The sequence below is a fragment of the Psammomys obesus genome, unplaced genomic scaffold (genome assembly GCF_907164565.1).
Source record: "Psammomys obesus unplaced genomic scaffold, mPsaObe1.curated_primary_1811, whole genome shotgun sequence".
Taxonomy (NCBI): Eukaryota; Metazoa; Chordata; class Mammalia; order Rodentia; family Muridae; genus Psammomys; species Psammomys obesus.
The window spans coordinates 1,588,366-1,610,018 of record NW_026585698.1 but is presented as its reverse complement, the minus strand read 5'-3'; the positions used below and the strand labels follow the sequence as shown (position 1 = coordinate 1,610,018).

General features: G+C 53.4%; 1 protein-coding gene and 1 long non-coding RNA gene across 2 annotated transcripts; one reads left to right on the top strand and one right to left on the bottom strand.

Annotated features, from left to right (window-relative positions):
* Positions 1-1,173: 1,173 nt before the first annotated feature.
* Positions 1,174-19,986, top strand: LOC129670366 (collagen alpha-1(XIII) chain-like). The gene is made up of 3 exons (XM_055598841.1): positions 1,174-1,940; positions 18,367-18,436; positions 19,949-19,986. Exons 1-3 carry the CDS (start codon positions 1,653-1,655, stop codon positions 19,984-19,986), a joined length of 396 nt encoding a protein of 131 aa, XP_055454816.1. The 5' UTR covers positions 1,174-1,652.
* LOC129670479 (uncharacterized) lies at positions 6,770-9,308 on the bottom strand. The gene is made up of 3 exons (XR_008719219.1): positions 9,224-9,308; positions 8,260-8,377; positions 6,770-7,054 (listed from the first exon to the last, which is right to left on the bottom strand). It is a non-coding gene; the product is annotated as an uncharacterized LOC129670479 (long non-coding RNA).
* Positions 19,987-21,653: the final 1,667 nt, after the last annotated feature.

Below are 21,653 nucleotides of genomic sequence, written 5' to 3'. Positions count from 1 at the left end.
TCTCAACCATAGAAGCGCACTACACACTAATGTTTGTTAAGTTTGTCCTGTTCCTGGGAAAGGGCATCCACTTCCACAGCCCTGTCACCTCCACTTCCATTTCACAGGTCAAAGGCCAGACGTTGGACCCTGGCCTGATGCTCCAGAAAGCTCAGCCCCACCACCTCATTTGCAGGAATTTCTGGAGGCACAAGGAAAGAGGACTCTAGTGACAGAAATCCCTCATAGGGGGGAGGGAGGTGAGAAAAGAGGAAATACCAAATGCAGAATGCCTAGCTCTTCTACAGCCCATGAAGCCGCTAGGCTGGATGGGATTAGCTCTGAGGGGGTTGCAGGAGAGATGAGTGTGAGTGTGTGGGAGTTGCTGGCCTTTGATGGCTTGGGCTCCTGGGTCATCTGGTCTGCTATGGGTCTCAGATCAACATCGGGTAGAAAGGGAGGCCTCATGCCCGTCAGGCACCCTAGAATAAACGTGGGCGGTGGGCGTTGACCCCTGATGAATTTCTGTTCCGTAGTCCTTTAGGTCTGGTCCTGAAAGAGAAAAGGGCGCCAGCGCTGCTGCACCGGAACACTGACTGGTCTTTCCACTCCAGGATGAATCTGTGGCTGGTGGGACGGTTCCACCAAAGACCCCTGCGAAGAGTGGGCCCTGGGTTGGAGGGGGTGAGGGCGAGATTGAAGCAGTCACGGCGAACCTCCCCGCTCAGGACATACAGGACCATGCTGCCACCTGGACAGTGACTCAACGGGCTGCCGTGAGGATCCCCGAGGCACCGGGAAAGCAGGGTGCTGTGGTGCTGTGCCTTGGGTGACGGGAGGGTCCCGGATGTTCTGGGAAAGCGGGTTGCTGTGATGCCGGGTCCCTAGGACTTTGAGGTCTTGGGTGTGAATCTATGGAAAAGAAGAGGAGCTGAGCCCCCACCTCCATTTCACACCCCCTCCCCGCTTATAAATAACCCCAAGTGTCACTTCAAAGGACACCGGGAGCACGGGATGGGGGGCTAACGGGGTCGGCGGGCCCCGCACACCACGCCCCCCACCCCAGGCGACTTTGCATAAATAAACAAACCCCAGCGGCGGCCCGGCAGGAGGCGGAGGAGGAGCGGGAGGAGGGCGAGGGAGGAGGGCGAGGGAGGGGCGCGGGAGATTAGTTTGGGAAGTAGCGCCCGGCGCTCATCCGATCCGCGCGGCCGCGCCGGCTGTGTCAAGTTACAGAGGCGCCGGAATCGGCCCCAGCGCGGCTCACTGCGGCCACGACCCACCTTTGCCCATGGGGCCCTGCATGCGCGCCCCTTCGCCCGGGGACTGACAGCCGCTCTCACTGGGAGACGCAAAAAACCCAGAAGGACCCCGAGCGTCGCACCAACCCGAGGACTCTGAAGAGGGAGCGGGGCCAGATCCCCAACTTGGAACATTCTTCGAAATCACTTTTTTTTCCTACTTTGGCGTACCCCGTTCGCGCCTGCTGGTGGCTCTTGGCTGTCCCTGACTCCGACTGCTCATTTTCTGTCCTCTTTGGAGAGCAAAGGAAAGGGACGTTCTCCAGCCACGCTGGTCTCCTTTCCCCCTGCCTAGCAGCTTGGACCACGCCTCTTGGATCTCGTTTTTATTTATTCTATTTATTTATTTATTGGCTCTCAAGACGCGAGGGGATGGTGGCGGAGCGCGCCCGCAAAGCGGCAGCCTCCGGTACCCGCGGCCCTGGGGAGCTGGGCGCGCCCGGGCCCGGGACTGTTGCGCTGGCGGAGCAGTGCGCGAGGCTGCCGAGCCCCGGGTGCTGCGGACTGCTGGCGTTGGCGCTGTGCTCGCTGGCTCTCAGCCTGCTTGCCCACTTTCGGACCGCCGAGTTGCAGGCCCGGGTGCTGCGCCTGGAAGCGGAGCGCGGGGAGCAGCAGATGGAGAAGGCTATTTTGGGAAGAGTCAACCAACTGCTGGACGAGGTTTGTGCCCTTTGTTGCTGGCTTTTATCTCCCTCCCGGAGGCGGCCCCTCGCGCAGTCCCGGGACTCCACGAGCCGGTGCGGGCGGGCACGCACTTGCACGGGCGCTCAGGTGGCCTGCAGTGGGACTGCGGGCGGGGACGGCCGTTAAGCTGCCAGAGATCCAGGGCACCAGGCCGGCAGGCGCGGGACCTCCTAGCTCCGGGGGACCCTAGGGCCTTGCGCTGGGGGCGCCCTGCGCACGCGGCGGTCAGGTGGAGGAAGTCAGGGCGCGCGAAAGGTGCGCGGAGGCAGCCTGGGCTGGTGGGGGAAGTGGGCTGCGGGAGGCTTGCCGGGCTGTTGCGGTCCTCTCCACACCACGAGGGTGGGTGCTGCCTGGTTTTTATGATCACGTTTGGAAGTAGGGCAAGAGAGTAAGCCATTTAAGGACCTAAAGGGACAGTGTCTAAAGCGGATTACTCTTAGCTAGCCCCTGGTTGCTGTTCCTGGCCCCTAGGGCCCAAGTGGAGTTGTGTGGCCTCTGGAATGGTCCTAATTCTCCCCTCCCCCTGCAGCTGGGAAGTGGATGCAGCCCTCTCTCCTTGTCCCCAAATGTGCTTCATCCCTGGGAGTTACTAACGGGTCTCTTCACTGGGGCAATCTTGAGAGTGTGCACGGAAGTGGCATTCTCCCGGGGGAGGTAGGAAATAGACTGTAGTGGAGCAGGGTGTGGGTGATAAGGAGGAGAAGCTGTGCTTCAAGGTGGAGAGGGCTGGTGGCTAAGAGAATCTGAGCAGCACAGTGGGAAGGATGTGAGATAGTAACCAACAGGGTGTTGAAGGCAGCAGCCCCGGGGTTCGTACCCACCTTAGGGTTTATTTGGATGCTGTGCAACCTGGGGAAAAAATACCGTAACCTCTCGGAGCACACAGAATGATGGCAAGTATTAGTCAGGCTCTTACAGGGTTGTGTCTCTTGCAGTTAGGTTTCTCCGGGGTGCCACCCCCTAGGCGGCCCCATGGCGGAAGTCACAGGCCACAGCGTAAAGGGTGGCCCGACAAGTCCCTGCTGTGTGAGTGGGGCGCCACTGCTCCTGCTACAGTCATGACTGGCCAGAACTCCGAAGACCCAGTCAGGTCACCCACAGTTCCTTGGGCCTGGAGGCAGGCTCTGGGCTCTGGCTGGTTGGCTGAGTATGGGGGCACTGGCTGGGCTGTGAAGCGGGTGGCAAACACCCTCTCATGGGCCCCAGCCCTTCCCAAGCCCTCCCAGCGCCATGTCCCCTCGTCTCCACGTTGCTCTTCATGTTGCATGCCCTGCTCATGTTTACGCTGAGTTCTAGATCCTAGCCTCTAGAACCAAGAAGCACCCCCAGAGATGATCTGAATGACCCACATATTACAGAGGGGGAAAACCGAGATCTTGAGAAAGGCTGTGGGCTGCTCAGGACCATATGGTGACAGCCAGTGTTAGAGCTAAGCCTCCCGACCCTCTACCCCTTCCTCTTGCCACTGTTTGCTGAGAGCTAGCTGCAGAGGGATGGAACAGCTGCCCTGGGAACACCGCAATCTTCCTGAACTTGACCCCGTGTGGGAAACACTACAGCAATGGAGGGAAAGTGGTTAGGAATTGTCTTACAAACAACATAATGTGATAGTGCTGGCAACCAGGGTGGGCTTCCTGAGGAGGTGACTTTTAGGACAAGGCGAAGGGTGAACAGGAGTTCACCTGGCACAAGGGGCTGAGCATCAGGCTTTGTGTTAAGACATGACCACTCCAGGGAACAGCTTCTGACTGGAGGAGCTGGAGATTGGGGCAGAGCTGCAGTGGGGCTGTGAATGACCTAAACCCTGGGGACTGGGGAGAGTGGCATGGTTGAAGGTGAGGTTGGATGCAATGAGCAACCCCAGTCACAAAGGGCCTGAGAGATTGCCAGATGGGTAAAGGGGAAATGGGGAGCTAGCTGCCAAAGGATTGAATAGGAGAAGTTTACGTCTTTCAAGTGGGAATTAGGGCCAACAGGAGGCTGTTTGGGGACCATGGCCTAGAGTGATGTTGGGGACAGGGCGGAGAGGACATGTTGGCCGCAGGGGTGATGATCCTTGGAGGCAGTAATCAGGGGTGTTGGAGGGAGCTGTCCTGTCATGGAACCCGGCAAACATGGAGCCTGTAGTTTGGGAGCTGCTGGAGGGACACTTAAAGGCCGCATGGTCTCATACAGTAATCACTAGGATATGTGACTTGGAATGAAATAAAAATTGAGCTGGAGTCCCTCAAGCAGGCATCAGATACAGTGATAGTCTCTATGGGGAGGCACTGAGGCGGCTGTCAGCCAAAATGACCTGCCTGAAACAACACAAGGGGGGAAGGGCTTGTGTTGGCTCACGGTTTGGGAGGTTTCAGTCCCTGTGGCCGGAGGGGGCAGAAGAACCCTCTCTGTGTGTCTCCAGGTCCCTGAGGACCTCCAGGTACTGCTGCTTTGCCCAGTCTTCTCTGCCCTGACTTAATCCTCTTTGGAGTTGACCTCCCAGACACACCCAAGGGTGCGTCTCCATCCTCTAGACTGTCCGTGATTCAGTCAAGTTGATAAGGTCAATCACTACAATAGGCAACTGGAGGAGGACCCACCCTTTGTTTCTCTTTCCACAGGGGTGTTCTCCCAAGTATAGGCAAAGAACAAGAGAGGAAGAGGCGAGTGCTGACAAGATGGCTCAGTGGGTAAAAGAGCTTGCTGAGGAACCCTGATGATCTGAGTTTAATCCCTGGAACCCTCAGACTTCCAGCTTCCACAGGAGTGCTCGTGCATACACACTTAAGCGCGCGCGCGCACGCGCGCGCGCGCGCACACACACACACACACACACGATAAATAATTCTTCAGTTAATAAATAAGGAATAGGTGAGGCTAGACCAGGATATGAGAGACATAGTGCTCAACTGCTTCAAAGCATTTTTGTGAAATGGCCGTGAAGTGAGACACAGAGCGAGAGGGTTTAGGGACTAAGACTAAATTCCAGCTGCTGTGTGACTAGAGTGAGACATACCGCCCCCTGCAGTTAGGTTTCCTCTCTACTAAATCCAGGCTCCATCTCCATCCTGGGACTGCTGTGAGGCCCTCAGGAGGTGGCAGACAACAAAATGCATGAAGGAATGGCCCGACCAGCAGGAGGTGATGAGGCAGAGGGAAGGCTCCAGTTCTGGGGCGGAAGAGCCCGAGCCCCTCCTTGACTTCAGAAGGGGCCTGTGTGCCGGTCTGCTGGGTCTCTGAAATCCAGGAAGACACCAAGAGAAGTATGCCAAGGACAGAGATAGATGGTTTGGTTTGGTTTTTGAGACTGGGTTTCTCTGTGTAACTTGGCTGTCCCAGAACTCACAAGAGATCCACCTGCCTCTGCCTGAGATTAAAGGTGTGTGCCACCACACCCCAGCTCCGGAGGCTGAGTTTGTAGATCTGAGAAAGAGCGACCTGGGAGGGCAGGCCAAGAAGAAGGACCTAGTGAGAAAGGACACTTGGGAAGAAGTGAGCAAGGGCAGATTGGAGAGGCCCAGACCCTGGTGGATGGGTTATCAGTGGGAGAAGACCTGGGGATTGGGAGTGAGGTTTGACTCCCTGCCAGCGCCTCTCTATGGTCTGGGACCCTTAATGAGCACTCCAGCTGCCTGACAGTTGATTTCCTTGCTGTGAATAAAGAGGTTGAAATGTCCCAAATGGAGAAAATCAAATGACATCTAGGCTAGAACTGGGCAGGAGATGGGGGAGAGGAGGAGAGAAGGAGAGGGAGGGGTAGGATTGAGATTGAAAACAGCCAGATTCATTTTGGAGGCCCAGGACTGGGGGTTATGGAGGTGTCTTGCAGCCCCAGGCCTGGAGACTGAGGGAGGCCACAGATTCCCACTCCAGTGACAGTACTGTTCCCAGTACCTTTGATGTCCTTGACCCTTGGAGTGGCTCATAGGGTGCACCAAGGCCATAATATATGACCAGGATGGCATCCTCCCCACTCTGAAGCAACTGGCACTATCCTCCCTATGCCACTTTATAGATAAGGAAACCAGGGTCACTGAACCTCCCTCCCACTTTCTGTGACTCATTTCTTCCACCTTGGGGAATCCTTGGGAAAGGAAATAGTAGAAACTTCCGGGCCAAGATGCTTGACAAAGTGCAGGCAGACCCCACCCCCCTAAAGACTGGCTTATGAGAATGTCTACATCTGTAGGGTAGGTGCACAGGGACCTTTTATCGGGCTATTGAGAGAAGAGATCAAAGCGGTGGCAAAGAGATGAAAACGCTGGGCTGTGGATGGAGGTGGGCTCTGAAGGGAGCAGGCTGCGTGACAAGACAGGGTGGGTTACATGTGCAGTGGTGTCCCGGGTAGGCAGCAGCTGCCTGAGCCTCAGGAAGCAAACAGGCCTTAGGCACGCTCCAGCAAAGCCCAGCATCCCACTGAGTCTATCCCACGTTGCTGCCCCCTTTTGTGCTGGAGTGAAGTTCGGGCCCTTGTGGTGCACTGGGAAGACAGGTCCAAAGGAGTTTCCTCACACTAGCATCCGAGGGCCAGGGCATGACCCTCCTGGAGAGATGTATGGGCAGTGTCTCCTCTATGGCATCCCTTTTGCTCTCTAGTTAGCTGCTAGTTTATCGGTAGTCAATCCCTGACACAATGTGTGCCTAGCTCCCATCCCATGGTCTTTAGCAGGCATGGCTTTCCCGGCAAGCTTGGCAGGGCCTTGAGTCTTGCAGCAATGAATGCTCTGGGAAGCTTCGAAGAACTAGCCAGAGTTGATGTTCCAAGTGGAGAGACTTGAAGTTTTGTTTTGTTTTAAATACCAAGTTTTCTCAGGATGGATCAAGTCAAGGAGCGTTGTCACAGTGTCTGTGCTTGTCAGATAACTCCAAACACGATGAAGGCTCACTGGGTGAGCCACGCCTTGCGGGAAGGTGGCGGGAAGCGAAAGTGTCAAAACAAAGTTCTATCTGCCGGAAACCAGTTTCACAGTTTGATCACTCCCAGAAAGATGTCTTTTCCCCTTACTCCAAATCCTTCTGGATTCTTCTCAGTGTCCTCTGAAGAGATCTCTGGAGCCATGAGAACTCTCTCCCTGCTCTGACTTGCCTGTGGCACTTCCTGGATATGCCTGAAATGACATTTTGCTCAGAGAAAGGAAATGCAGACCCAGCACACAGTGCTGGCTTCCCTGCCCAGTGGTGGCAGACATTACTAATCACTCAGTGAACGTCCCTGAGCCTGCGTAGACCTCTTAGTCCTTCTCCACCCATGGCTCCAGGCTGTACTCCCAGTCCACTGGAGCCAACACACCAGGCAAAGCCTACTGGCCATCTGTGACCTAGCCCCAGCCAGCTGGGCCAGGTGTCCCCCTCCACAGCCTCCTCTTGTTCCCACAGAACCTGGTAACAGGGGCAGAGGCTCATTAGTATCCAGGCTTATTGTTGAGCATGGCCTGGGACTTTGCAAGTGGTAGACAGATTTTACCAGCCAACTGATTTAAGATCACATGTGTATATACACGTATGGAGACAAGATAACACTCTGAAGGGTGTGTGCGTCGGGGGGGGGGGGGCGGGTATTAGGACTTGCCAAGCAGGCTAGGCTGACTGGCCAGTGATGCCCATGAATCCTCCTGCCTCTGCCTCTCAGGGCTGGGATCACAAGCACCCCCCCCCCCCCATGCACAGCCTCTGTATTTTACTTTAACATGGGTTCTAGGAATCGAACCCAGGTCTTCATGCTTGCTCAGCACTTTAGTAACTGAGCTCTCTCACCCCTGCATCCCATTCGGGATCTTGCCGGAGGCTAGGGAAGGTGTCCCAGCCAACTGAGCCTCGCCTACTTCCAGCCCCAGCTGTGGCTCAGCATTTGCTCCCACAGTATCCCAGAGAGAGGGGCTTCAGAGCAGCCAGCTGAGGGTGCAGTGTTCTGGCCCCATGCCTGGCCCCGGCTGGAGGGTGGGGTGACTCCGTGTGATCTGTACTGCCTGGGTGAAGCAGCTGGGCATCTGCCCCTCTGGCCCCCACCCCAGGGGGAGTGTTCTATCGTCTCCTTCCCAGAATGCTTGGAAACATTTTGCAGGGCTGGCATGGGGTGTGTGTGTGCAAAATAATGTCACAGGCAAGCCACAGCATTTGGTGTCACAGGGACCTCTGCCACTAGTTGGGTGAAACTTGGGGTGTTGATTAGAAAACTACTAATTGGCAGTGTTCTCTGCACAGAGACGGTGGTTGATCAGGTGAGATCATCCGGGCATGGTGACTGTAGCCACAGCCACACCCCCTCCCTCATCAAGGGTGACAAGGCAGGCATGCAGTCATCCTCATCACTTACTCATAGCCACGTTTACTGAGGATTTGCTGTGGACCCGGCACACACTGTTCAGAGCTTGGCATCTGCCGAGGCACCGACACTCTGCAACAATCCTCGGTGCTTTCTGTGTCCTCCATTCCTTTTTGACAGAAGAGCAAAGTTGAAGCCCAGAGAGGTTAAGTGACTTGCCTAAGGTCTCATAGCTAGTCAGTGTGGCCTCTAGCATGTGCTTGCCTGCATGAAGGCCAGGACTAGGGAGGTGTTCAGTTGGGTTTGGCCACTACAGCAGGATGCTTAACTGAATTGGCTTGGTGCCGGGCTTGTGTTACTGGCTATAGTAAGATTGGCTCCAAGGGTGCTGCTTCTTTCATCTAGCCTTGGTGAGGCAGGCCCTAAGAAGAGTCCCCATCCTGTCCTGACCTCAGCGGTGCTGTGAGGGTAAGTTCTTGCTCTTTACACCAGGAAATGTCTCATCACAGGTCTGAGCTCACCCGATGGACAGAGCCACAGTCCTGGCTCATTCTTTCTGCCCTAGCCCCCCTCCTTCTTCCTCCCCGCCCCCATCTATCTCTGTGCATGTGCCCTGAGCAGCCAGTGAGGGGACTAAACAGGCTTCCTCAGAGGAAACTGAGGCCCAGGGCTGAGGAGGACTGAGCCAAGCTAGGGACACTCAGGAGGTGGGTGCTGACAGCCAGGCCCCCTAGCGCTGCAGCTGGGCGCAAAAGGGGTGGAACTGCCTGGGAGAAGCAGGGCAGCCTACTTGGGAACACTGGACTCCTGTCTCTCCTCTGGAGGCTATTGTGGGGTTCTGGGAAACCCCACATGGCTGGAGTCCACTCCGGATGGACCTCTTTAGCCCATTCCTTTCCTGACCCAACCCCAGGCTCACTGGCCTCTTCCTTTTCCTCCCTTGTCTTCTCCCTCCTTCCCTCTCTTTCTCAGACTCTCCCTGTCTGTCAGCCTCCCCAGGGAGCCTAATTTTTACCTGGTGTGTAAGCTGCCCCAGCATCTGTCCTGGGCCCCTGACAGCAATAAGAGTTCAATCCCAGTTATCAGCTGCACTTTGGTGTTCTCCCAGGCCATCTGCAGAGAGTCGGGCTTTGATTACTGGGCTTGTAGAAAGGTCAGGAGACAAGAATGCTGAAGAGAACAGAGTGAACAGGTGCTCACTGGGACCTCCCTTCCCCTGCCCTCTGGACCTGTGATAAGATTCCTAGGCCTGGCAGAAGGAGAAGCTACTGGGGAGACCCAAGAGTGGTCCTGCTGCCTCCAGCCCACCACACCCCCAAGCCTCACAGGGAAAGGAACAAGCCAGACGCTAGCTGAGGGCTCCTCGCAGCAGTCTCAGAACAGGTACTTACACTCCCCTGTGGTGGGGAGCTCACCATCAATGTTATTATGACGTGACTATTCCACGGTCGGTCAGATCTCACCCTTCATGTGTTCCTCATCTTGTCAGAGTGCCAGATCCTTCTCCCACATGCCACCATTGACTTCCAGCATGAATGAAAAGCACCTAAAGTTAAATCGAAGGGAGAGGGCTCTGCCACCCTTACAGGGCTCATCTGTGAGCTCCAGCCTCCCACAGACCTGTTTTCTTCCCCGTCACTATCCAGCCTAGCTCTCTTCATAGCTCAGCTGCTTACTCCACACAAAGTGACCATACGTGTCACAGTGGAAACTTCAGTCCCATTGCTCCACCCAGAGGCGGCTTGCCTGCCCTGGCTTCCGGAGCTGTGTTGACCTGTGCTGCCCAGACTCTGCGCCCATATGGTTGGGTTCAAGTCCACATGGACTGTGCAAGCTCAAACAAGTTGATATGCCTCTCTGTGCCTTGAGCTGCACCTGCATAAGAGGGGGGTGATAATCATAAAAATATCAAAGAGCCCCACTATGAGGGCTCTTTCTAGACTTAAAAAATTAGGAGCCAGGGGGATGGCTCACTCTATGGAGTGCTTTGCCAAGAAAGCATGGATCCTTAGCGTCCTTGCTTTCTGTCTGTCTGTTTTGTTTTTTTAAAAGCCAGACGTGATGGCACATATCTACGACACTAGCCCTGGGTGAGTGGAAATAGGAAGATTCCTGGAGCCCTCTGGCTAGCCATCCTAGCCAAGTCAGCGAGCCCAGTACAGGAAGAGATTGCATCAAAAACTAAGTCAGAAAGCAAGTGAGGACCACACCACTCATGTCAACCTCTGGTCTTTTATACCTATTCATGTGCACCTCTGCCAACACACACACACACACACACACACACACACACACACACACACACTTCACATATGTGCATATACACATATATACAAACACATACATATATATATACACACAGTCACACACACAAACACCTATACATACAAACATGCATACATACATATAAATACACATACACGCTCACGTGTACAAACATACATATATATACACATACGTACATACACACACGCAGTCACACACATGGAGTTAATGTGTTTTGAGATGCTCCTGGTATTCGGCTAACAGATATTTTTACCTCCATCTATCACAGATATGGTATGAAGGGGGTGTGGGCTCCAAGCCAGGCTTCCTGGGTTCTAGCCTGGCCCTCTCGCTTAGCCCTCTGTGCCTCAGACCCGTGCCTGTGAGATGGGTTGTGACACATGCAGGACGGGCGACTAGACAGGAAGTTTGCCTGGTTTCCGAGAAGCGTGCCACTGTGCTGGCTTCCAGTCGTCCTCAGCACATGCCCCTCGCCCGGCTGTCTGCCTCAGCTGTCACCTCCCTGTGTAAGCCAGAGCACTGTGTGACTAGCTCTTGGCCACTCACTCCTCTGCTACATCCCCATTCACAATGGGGTTTGGATTGTTTTGTATGCGTCCCCCTGGGCCAGCCTCTGGGTCCCATTGATTCTGAACAGTCTGCAAAGCGCATAGCTGTTCTCTAGTCCTTTCGTGTGTGTGTGTGTGTGTGTGTGTGTGTGTGTGTGTGTGTGTGAGAAAAGCAGCCTTAGCTCTCCTTATCTGGGACTCTTGTCCCTGGACCAGTGCCCTCAGTGGCCTGGCTTCATTTCCCTGGGTTCCTGAGGTGCTTGTATCCCTTGCCAAGCTACCCCCGCCCACAGCCAGTTGCAGGACCTACCTAACTCCTTGACTCCCCAGAGGTAACAGGCAGACCTGGGGTTAGCTGGAAAGAAGGTCTTCCCCATATGAAGTCTGGAGTGGTCACACACAGGTACAGGCAGCTCCCTTCCCTGAGCTTAAGAAAAGGCTGCACAGGCGCCCAGAGACCCTTCTGCCCCAGCCTCCTGCCCGGGAGTCTGTGATCAGGCGCCAAGCTCTCACACAAACACTGGAGGGAGAAAGATGGCTCCTTGGGCTCCTTGTGGCCCCCAGCCCTGGAGCAGTCTGGGAAAGTCTATTTGGGGTTGAGTGGGTGTGGGTGGGTGTGTGGGTGTCTGAGTTTCCTCTGCTTTGATTTCACCCAGCTAGCAGATCTGATGCAGCCCCAGGGCCTGCAGACACTCACAAGCCTGTCCCTTTCTTGGCACTCTTTTGTGCCTCTCCCCCCTTCCCCCGCAGCCCTCTTCTGTGCCCCACTACTCCCCCTCACTCCCCCCCAACATCCTCCCATCCCTGCCCCCATTCTGGGTTTGCATCACACAGCTAGCGTTGGGCTGCTGGTTTGAGCCTCTGCTCTCCACTGTGGGTACTACCCAGGCCCAGCCCACAGTCACGGGGCAGGCCAGAGAGAGAGATCGTCTTGCTGGGTGATGTCCACAGCCATTTTTTCTTCTGACCCCCAGAGTTCACTGGAGAGCCCCGGGAGGGAAAGGGCACAGCAAACACAGGACAATTAGTACTGACCCCGTTGGTACCCGTGGGTAGCACGGGGACACCAGCCCCTCTGTGGCAGTAGGAGAGGCACATCCACTCAAGACAGAGCTGGCCCACACCACAGCAGCCGAGCAGTCACTAGACTTCCTCAAGGCCAGAGTCTCTTCTTGCTGTCCCATCCTCTAGCGGTTCAGTTGTCCGGCTGGTGCAGCAGATAACTAAGCCATGCCCACTTTATGGCTGAGGGTATTGAAGCCCAGATGTTTTGTCTGTTGCTTAGAAACCTTAACGGGGCAGTTGGGATGGAACCCACAAACCTGGCCCCACCCCCTCAGCTCAAGCTCCTTTCCATACTGCAGAGCTGCACAGAGAAGAGGTGACTCACTGGAGTCTGTGCCAGATCCAGATAGTCCCAAGGGCAGGTAGGAGCCATGTGATCATTTATCAAAATTAATTACGTTGTGGCATTTCCCCCTAAAATCCTTATCACTATGCATAGTGAGGAGTGCATGGTATGGGTCATAAAAAAAAAAAGATCAGGTGGCGGCAGTTTAAACCCAGCACTTGAGAGGCAGAGGCAGGTCGATCTCTATGAGTTTGAGGCCAGCCTGGTCAGCAGAACAAGTTTCAGGACAGCCAGGGATACAGAGAAACCCTGTCTCAAGAAACAAATAAGGAAACAAATAAATTAATTAATTCAACAATTCTTTTTGAGGGGTGACTGGGAGCTTTATTTGTAGACCAGAGAGAAATCAGAGAGAACAGCCTGCTCTGCCTCCTGCCTGCTGGGATTAAAAGCATGCGTCACCAAGCCTGCCCTCAAGTGTCTTTAGACAGGGTTTCGTGTAACTCAGGTAGCTTCAGATGTGGTGCGCAGTGGAGAATGACCCTGGACTTCCGGTCCTACCTACTGCCTCTGCCTTCTAAGTGTCTGGGTTAGAGGCGAGGGTCACCACGCCCAGTTTATTGCCTACTGGAACTTGAACCCAGGGCTCTGTATTGCTATGTGTATATGTAGCATGTAACAGTGTACACGTGAGCACTCTGTTCACAGAGCTGGATCCTCACCCATTTCGGTGGCATCTTGTCTGGGACAGTCTCTCTGCGTAGCCTAGGTTAGCCTCCAAGTTGCAGTGATCCTCCTGTGTGCTGGGAATATAAACACACCCCACTAGACCTGGCATTTTAATTTTTCTTTCTGGTGCAGGGGATTTCAGCCACAACCTCGTTCATATCCCAGGCAAACACTAGGCCCCCGGGCTACAGCCCAACCCCATGGAATAACTCTCAACTACTGTCGATTATCCATGACGCTTGCTGTCTTGCTGCACTGTCACTGCCTCGGCACCTGGACAGACCCTGGAGTGATAGTCACACTGGGCCATTGGTCTCACTGCTCTCTACTGCCATCAGGATCCCTGTGTAACAGACGCCAGGGTTGGGCAGGCACCTGGTCCCTTTAAGAGTCCAGAGCGAGGACATGGGGAGTGATTGGCCCCTAAGCCTAAACTGGGCTGGAACTGTGTTCTCTGGGGAAGTGAGTGGCTGCCTGGCATCTTCCCTTTGATACTGACACCGGCATTTTAATAGCTGCGACCCATCAGGCTGGTGGTGTTTCAACCCTGGCTGCACAGGGCATTCCAGGAGGCTCTGGCTACCAGCCAAGAGAGCAAAAGGGCCTCTCTGTGTAGAGGGGCTGGGGTCCATCCCCCCACCAGGACTGCAGAAAGGGTCCCACCCACCTCCAGCCAGCTCTGGGGTCTCTCCAATTCTGATACTTAAGGGGCCAGAGCTAATGGGTTAAGCAACCAATGCCGGCCACTTGGAGAATGTGTCTTGGTGACCTGGGTCACTGATTCCCATCTGAGTGAGGTTGGCCCACACATAGCACCTGACTGAGTCAGAGCCCATGGCCTCCAGCCCCCCGCTGCAGCAGGGGTTGAGTCAAGCTTACTGTGACATCTGATTTGTAAACAGCTGGGGTTTACTGAATGCCTGCTGTGAGTCAGACTCTGTTGTAAGCACTGGGCACAGGGTGACAAAGAGCACAGAATGTATGGTTCATCTTCCTGTGGAATGTACCTTCTGCTGGCAAAGGGGAGACAACAAATGAGAGAGAAAACTGTAAAGAAGAAAATAAAGGAGGAAAGGGGACAAGAAGTATGTAGGACTGGGGACATGAAGCAAGGAGGGTCTCATCAGGAGAATGCCAAGTGGACAGCTTGAAAAAGAACATCCTAGAAAGAGAGTAATCACTAGTGCAAAGGCCCTGGGGTAGGAGGAAACCTGGAGAGATGGTGACTAGGGCAGCTGCTGAGAATGGGGCTGCTGGGTCCAGGTTGGATGTGGGGTGTGGGCAGTAGATTTTCAAGGTCATTGGGCTTGAGTTGTGTCTAGAGCAGGTGGTAGTGCTGGGGTTGGGGAAAAAGACTGATGCCCTGTGTCCACAAGGCGGAGGATGGAGGTGTTCGCTGGCTGGGTATGGTGGGAAGGGAGTCATCGGTGCTGTGTTGAAGAGTGGGAGAAACTGAGCTGGCTCTGATGGGACATGTATGGGAGGGATAAGGCAGCAGGCTGGGGGCTCAGTCTAAGGAGACCCTGCTCAAAGGTGGCAAAGAGTAACTTGTCAGAAAAGCAGCTGGTTATATGCCCCAGAAGAAGGTCTAGGCTAGAGGTGGGGATAGGGGGCTGTCCTTAATCTTTATACTGGTTTAAGTAAGAAGAGACCCTATAGGCTCATATATTTGAATGCTTAGTCTCCAGGGAGTAGAACTGTTTGAATGTTTGAATGGATTAGAAGGATTAGGAAGTGTGGCCTTGTTGGAGGAAGTGTGTCATTGGAAGTGGGCTTTGGAGTTTCAAAAGCCCATGTCAGGCCCAGGCCCTCTCTCTCTCTCTCTCTTTCTCTCTCCCTCTCCCTCCCTCTTTCCTACTCTCTTGCTCTCACTTTCTGGCTCTCGCTCTCACTCTCTCAGTCTCTCTGATTGAGGATGAGGATGTAGCTCTCAGCTGCTTCTCCAGCACCGTGTTTGCTTGCCACCACGCTCCCTGCATGATCAAAACAGCCTAAGCCTCTGAAACTGTAAGAAGCCCCAATGAGATGCTTTCTTTTAGAAGAGTTGCCTTGACCATCGTGTCTCTTCACAGCAATAGAACACCTATAGACACCCATAGACAACACTGAAGACCTTAGACTAGGCAATGTCTTGGAGAGCCAGTGTATAGAGGACAGAGGTCAGGCCCTGGACCATGGTCCTGTGACCTGAAACATTTAGGTGTTGAGTAGATAAGATGGACCCAGCAAAGGAGAAATAGAGGGAACAGCCAGGGTAGAAGTGGAATGTAGAAAGCATGGCTTCCTGGGAGTCAAGTGCAGAACTGTTTGCACAGAGGAGGGGGAGGAGAAGTGTGTAAGTACTGCCACAGGTCAAGGAGGATGAGGATTGACCACCAGACTCAGTATCCCAGAGGGGTGATCAGCAACCGAAAGGAAATCTTCTGCCGGGTGGGGAGGGGTGGAGGTAGCCAGGTGTACTGTCTGGTTTTGACAGAAGCTAGAGACATCAGAGAGGAAGGAACATCTTTTGAGAAAATGCCTCATGAGATCTACCTGTAAGGCATTTTCTCAACTAATGATCAATAGGAGAGGGCATCTCTGGGCAAGATGGTCCTGGGTTCTATAAGAAAGCAGGCTGAGCAAGCCAGTAAGCAGCACTCCATGGCCTTTGCATCAGCTCCTGCCTCTAGGTTCTGACCCATTTGAGTCCCTGTCCTGACTTCCTTTGGTGATGAACAGCAATGTGGAAATGTAAGCTGAATAAACCCTTTCCTCCCCAACTTGCTCTTTGGTCATGACATTTCATTGCAGCAACAGAAACCCTAGCTCAGACACCAGGTGTGCTGGTCAGGTTTTTGTTGTTGTTTTGTTTTGTTGTAAAGTTGAGGAAGGAGCCTCAACTGAGAAAATGCCTCAATAAGATAGCACTGTAGGCAAGCCTGTAAGGGCATTTCTTAATTAGGGATTGATACAAAAAAAGAGGGCCAAGCCCATTGTGGCTGGTGGTCCTGGGTTCAATGAGAAAGCAGGCTGAGCAGGCCAGTAAGCAGCACTCCTCTGTGCCTTTTGCACCATCTATCTCCTGGGTTCTGCCTTGAGTTTCTGCCCTGACTTTCCTTCACGATGACCTATGACTTTTTCCCCACAAGTTGCCTTGGGTCGTGGTGTTCACTACAGCAACAGAAAGCAAACCAGGAGAGACACTGGAACCAGGTTCAGGGGGGCTATGCTGTTGGGGGAAGGCTGTGGAAGGAGTTTGAAACTGTGGGCTGGAAAATACTGTTGAATACTTGAGCTTACCAGACTGATCTGTGGGGTCTCAGAAGAGGATGATGAAGGCGGTGCAGACAGTGGAGGCCAGCTTATGAAGCTTCAGAAGGACGTTCTTCAAAGATCCTGTCATGGCTTTTATGTGACATTTGGAATTGAGCATCTCTGGTGTCTGGTGAGCTGTGATTAACAAGAGGCCAGTGCCACTCAAGTGAATCCTTTGTTTTGCTGGGACAGTCAAAGCTCTTCAGCTAGAGCTAAGAAAGTAGCAGGAATTAAGAGCCCAGCATCATGGAGGTGAATCTTTGGGGATTATCCAGAGGGGCCAAGGCTGTAGCTCATGTGGCAGGCCAAAGTCGGTAAATGTGTTAGAGTCACCCACATGTTACTGGTCTTGGCGACATGAGAGCTTCTGCACTGACAGGGTCATGGGCTGCAGCTAAAGCTTAGCACCACCAGAGGCCAGAGGAGGCCACTGGTGAAGAAGGTACAGCTTCAGCTGAAGTGGAGACCCTAGGATTGACGGGGTCATGGGGAAAAGTTGAGGCTTGCTGCCTTGTGGCAGGGTCAGAAAACGCAGGCTGCTGGTCATGGTGCAACCTGCGGAGATGCCAGGACCGGAGGATGACCACCAAGGACAGCTGTGGTGTGGAGCTGACCTAAAGCCTGTGAAACACACAGTGTGTGCTGTGAGTGACAGAGCTGGAGAAGTGGAGTCTCAGTCAACCCTGGAGCTACCCAGGCTGACCACCTAGCGAGGTGCGGTGGTCTGAAGAGGAATGGCCACATAGACTCATGTGTTTTAGTGCTTGGCCCACAGGGAGTGACACTGTTAGGAGGTATGGCCTTCTTGGAGTAGGTGTGGCCTCGTTGGAGGAAGCAGCTTTAGAGTCTCACATATATGCATGTGTGTGTATGCGCGCGCATGCGCGTGCACGCTCACACTACATTCAGTGTAACACAGTCTCCTTCTGCTGCTTTTGGATTAAGATGTAGTACTCTTGGCTCCATCTCCAGCAATATGTTGGGCTTTATGTTGTCATGCTTCCTACCATGACAGTAATGGACTAAACTTCTGAAACTATAAGCCAGCCCCAATTAAATAGTGAACTCTGTAAGAGTTGCCTTGGTCATGGGGTCTTTTCACAACACTGGAAACCCTAACTAAGACACAAGGCTCACTTGAGTCTCATGGAAGGCAGATCTCTGCAAGTTCAAGGCCAGCCTGGTCTACAAATGGAATTCTAGGACAGCCATGATTGTTACACAGAGAAACCCTGTCTTCAAAGGAAAACAAAACAAAACCAAAACCTAAAAGTCCTACGTAAGGCATGAGGCACACAGCCCTCTACAGAGAGGGCCCACAGATACTGGCCCGCAAACACCCTACCATGTGCGGCCATTTTGCACAGAAGTGATTGTTGTCACGTGCACACAACTCCTTAGAAGGTGAAGTATCCCACCTCTTTTGGGTCTCCCGAAGCTCTGTGATTTCAAAGTGTGGAACAAGAGGTTTGGTGGAGAGGGGTTACAGGGCTTACTCACGGACCCCAGGCCCCTATCACCCACCCCCGACCACCTTCCTGTGCTGGCCTTGTGGGGGTGAACTTTGCACCTAACTGGAGAAGGAGAACAGCAGCACAGAGCTAAGAAACATGTGCCACCAAGTCACCATGGTAACCACTAGTTCATAGGACGCTGGGCAGGGTGTGCTGAAGATACCAGATGTCACGATGACCACGATGAGCGTTATCCTGTTTCTTGTCACCCACATGAGCAGTGTTTGAGAGTTCTTCAAAGACCATCAGGCCAGCATGTGGCCAGTGGAGGTCCATGAGCCAGGCAGAGGGCTTTGATCCAAGAACAGTCCCTTCCTCCCCACCCCCACCCCCTGGCTGGTCCCTCCTCCCACCCACACTCCCCTCCATGCCCCGTGCTGACTTCCCAAGGCTTTGTGAGCTCCTGGTGATTTCTTGTGTCTTTTTTGTGCAGAAATGGAAGTTCTACTCACGCAGGCGCCGGGAGGCCCCGAAGATGTCTCCAGGATGCAACTGCCCACCAGGTAAGGAGCTCTGTGAGTGGTTAAGGTCAGACTGGTCTCTCTTGGTCAGCCACCACATCCAGAAGTCCTTCTTGTGTTCCTGTCCCGCTCGGCTCCCACTTCTCATTTAGTTACTTTCCATCTTCCTGTGGATGAGTCTGCCTGTCTTTTATCCTTCTCTCCATCCTTCCCTTCTTCCATTCCTATCTCTCCCTGCCCCCCCACTCCATTCATACACCCATCCATCATTCATTAACCTAAACACATACATTCATTAATTCCTCTGCACAACCAGTACTCTCTGAAGTAGATTAACTGAAAGTGTAGCACTTGGTGGACGTGGCCTCGTTTTGAAATTCATTACGAGCTTTGCAGAGTCTGAGGGAAAATCAGCCCAGCAAATGTGGGGACTCTTCTCACCACGCCTCTGTTGTACCTCCAGTTTCTGACAGCATAGTAGGTGCACAAGAATGGGTGTCACCTGAATGAGTGGGTGGCCCCAGGGTGCTGAATGTATAAACTGGAGTCAAATTCTGCCTTTGCTGTTTTCTGAGCTTGCATGAGTTGAGCCAGGATGCCACGGGGCCTTGGCTCACGCGATCTCCTCCTCAACCGTCTCTTTGTGTAGTCAAAGCTGTGTGGGGAGCAACTGCTCAGAGCAGGCATCAGGTTTGGTGTTGGGTTCTAGTGCTTTTCTTTTCATTCTGGAATCCTAGCCTGTGGGGATGGTGCCTAGGGTGGGTCTAGCTGAGCCTCTCTGGAAATGCCCTCCCAGACACACTCAGATATGTGTTTCCATGGTGAGTCTAAATCCGCTGTACCTGACAGTAATGACTAGCCGGCATGCTAAGCATACAAGCAGTGGAGGTTCGTGGTAGCCAGCTGTGAATGGGATGGTGCACTATCCAGAAGTGAGGGTGTGATAAGGGTCACTGGTCCATCACAAGCTGCTTGCCTGCATTAATTAAAGGGGTGTCCAGAACCCCAGGAAGCCAGCTTCTCTCTCTGAGCTTGGGAGATTGGGCCCTGGAGTCCAAGAAAGCTTTCTGCTAGATCTGTGAGATGCCAAGATTAACAAGCTGAGATGTAGGTGATGACGAGGACAGGGTCTGGGGAGATTTCTGGGGCTACCCAAGTTCTGTGTGATTTTTGTCTGTTGTCTTAGACAAGAGTGGTACCATGGAAGACAGGTTTGAAATCTATCTCTGACATTTACCTGCTGTGTAGCCCTTCAGGGTTTCTGAACTATGTGCCTCAGTTGCTTTGTCTGAAACAAGGATAAAGGCCACTGGGCTTGTTCCCTGACTTGTTAGTGCCTTGCCTGATATTAAGCATTATTACAACTATTATTATTATTATTATTATTATTATTATTAATTTTCCTCGGTTGTCTCTTGTCTCAACTATCATATTCTGGCACTGGGGACAGTGTTGGCTGGTGAGTCACCTGCCATCGCACCCCATGGCAAAAGAATTCCCTTAACAAGACTATCAACTGCTCTGCCTAACAGCCACTCTTGTCACCGTCCCCAGGTGACGCCTACTGTGTGCAAGCAGTAGGCGCCTCATAGTGGTGGTGACCCTCCCTCAAGATGATAAAGAACGGCTGGGAATGTGGCTCCGCTGGCGAGGTGCAGCATGCATGAAGCCCTGGGTTCTGTTCCCAGCATATATGTACCAAGTGCGGTGGCTCGTTCATATCATTCTAGCAATCAGGAGGTGGAGGCAGGAGGGTCAGGAGTTCAAGGCCATCCTCTGCTTCACAGTGAGTCAGAGGCTAGCCCGGGACTCACAAGAGACCCTGTTGTGAAAAACAAAACAAAAACTCATGGTCAAAAGAGGTGAGGGGAAATGGAGCATTCCTGATGCATGCAAGTCCTCAAACAGATCAGGGGAGCCCTCCCCAACCCCCACCTGTACCTGAACCCTTCATTTTAGGTCATTGTCTTGGAGTCAGAGTTTACAAATCTCTTCATGGCTCCTGATGCTATTGTAAAATATACAAACACAAATTATTACACTGTATACCCTTGTATACGGTAGTTGCTCAATGAATGTTAATAGAGCACTGGTTAGAGCCTTCCTCCTAATCTCCACCCATCATAAATACACTTCATCTGTTTCCCTGCATGTACCTTTTTAGTCTTGCCTGTCCTGAAATTCTCTCTGTTGGTCACAGCAAATAAACACTTTCTGCCTACGGTGGCTGATGGATCAGGTCTTGCAAACCCACTCCTGCCCCCTTTGGCTTCTGTGGTCAAGAGAGGCCAAAGCTGGAGTCCTGTGGTGGGTGTGCTCTTCCCCGTGGCAGCCCTGGGTCCCTGGGCAGCATCCAGAAAGCTCGGGACAATCGAGAGCAGAAAACCTGCCTCCTTCCCTTGACCTCGCCAGCATCCTCCTGAGATCCTCCCTCCCCAAAATAGCTCTCTCCTAGCATCCTGCCACATATACTGTTTGCCAGGGCAGTGATGGGCTCACTGCCTTGGGGCAGGATGCCAGAGGTCAAGCCTCAAGGAGGAAGGTCATAGCAACCAGAAGTTGAGAAATGGGTGTGGGCTATTCGCAAAGCACACAGGGCAGGAGGTGGGTCCTGAGAAAAGATATACGTACTGTGGGGTTTCCTAGACCACTTGAGGCCAATACAAAGATCAGGGAAGTTCACCCATTCTCTGTCCCTGTTCTTACCGACAAATGAGGAGCAGGACAATATAGGCTCCAACTGGCAAGGAAACAGCTCCTTCAGGCATGTCGTCCTGCTGGGGCTGGGTGGGGCTGGCGCCCGGAGCGCTGCTGTGGGACCCATCCCTTCTGCCTCGGACTGGGAGGCTGGGACCTCCAACATTAGTCTGGAGAGTTTGGGCAGCTGCAGTGGGAATGCAGGGAGATGTAGTCCACCGGCATGTCAGCCCCACCGCAGGCACATGGCTGGAAGATGGATGGAAGGGGAGAGGAGAAGTTGTTTTGGCCAAGTCAGTGGATGTGGTTCAGACATTCTGTGAGGGTGCTACGAAGGACCAAGAGGCCCCAAGAAGTCTGGAGCACTAAGAGGTGACAGTGGAGGTCAGCCATACAGAACAAAGAAGCAAGCTAGAAGGTATACACCATAAGGGTACAGGCTTATCTGCCACCATGACCAGAGTCTAAGTAAGGGGCTTCAGAGGGAAAGTATCCTTTACTGAGTGTGTCACAGGAGCATGGTGCAGGGCAGGGAGGTGGCTCTGCTATCTGTGTCCTGTGG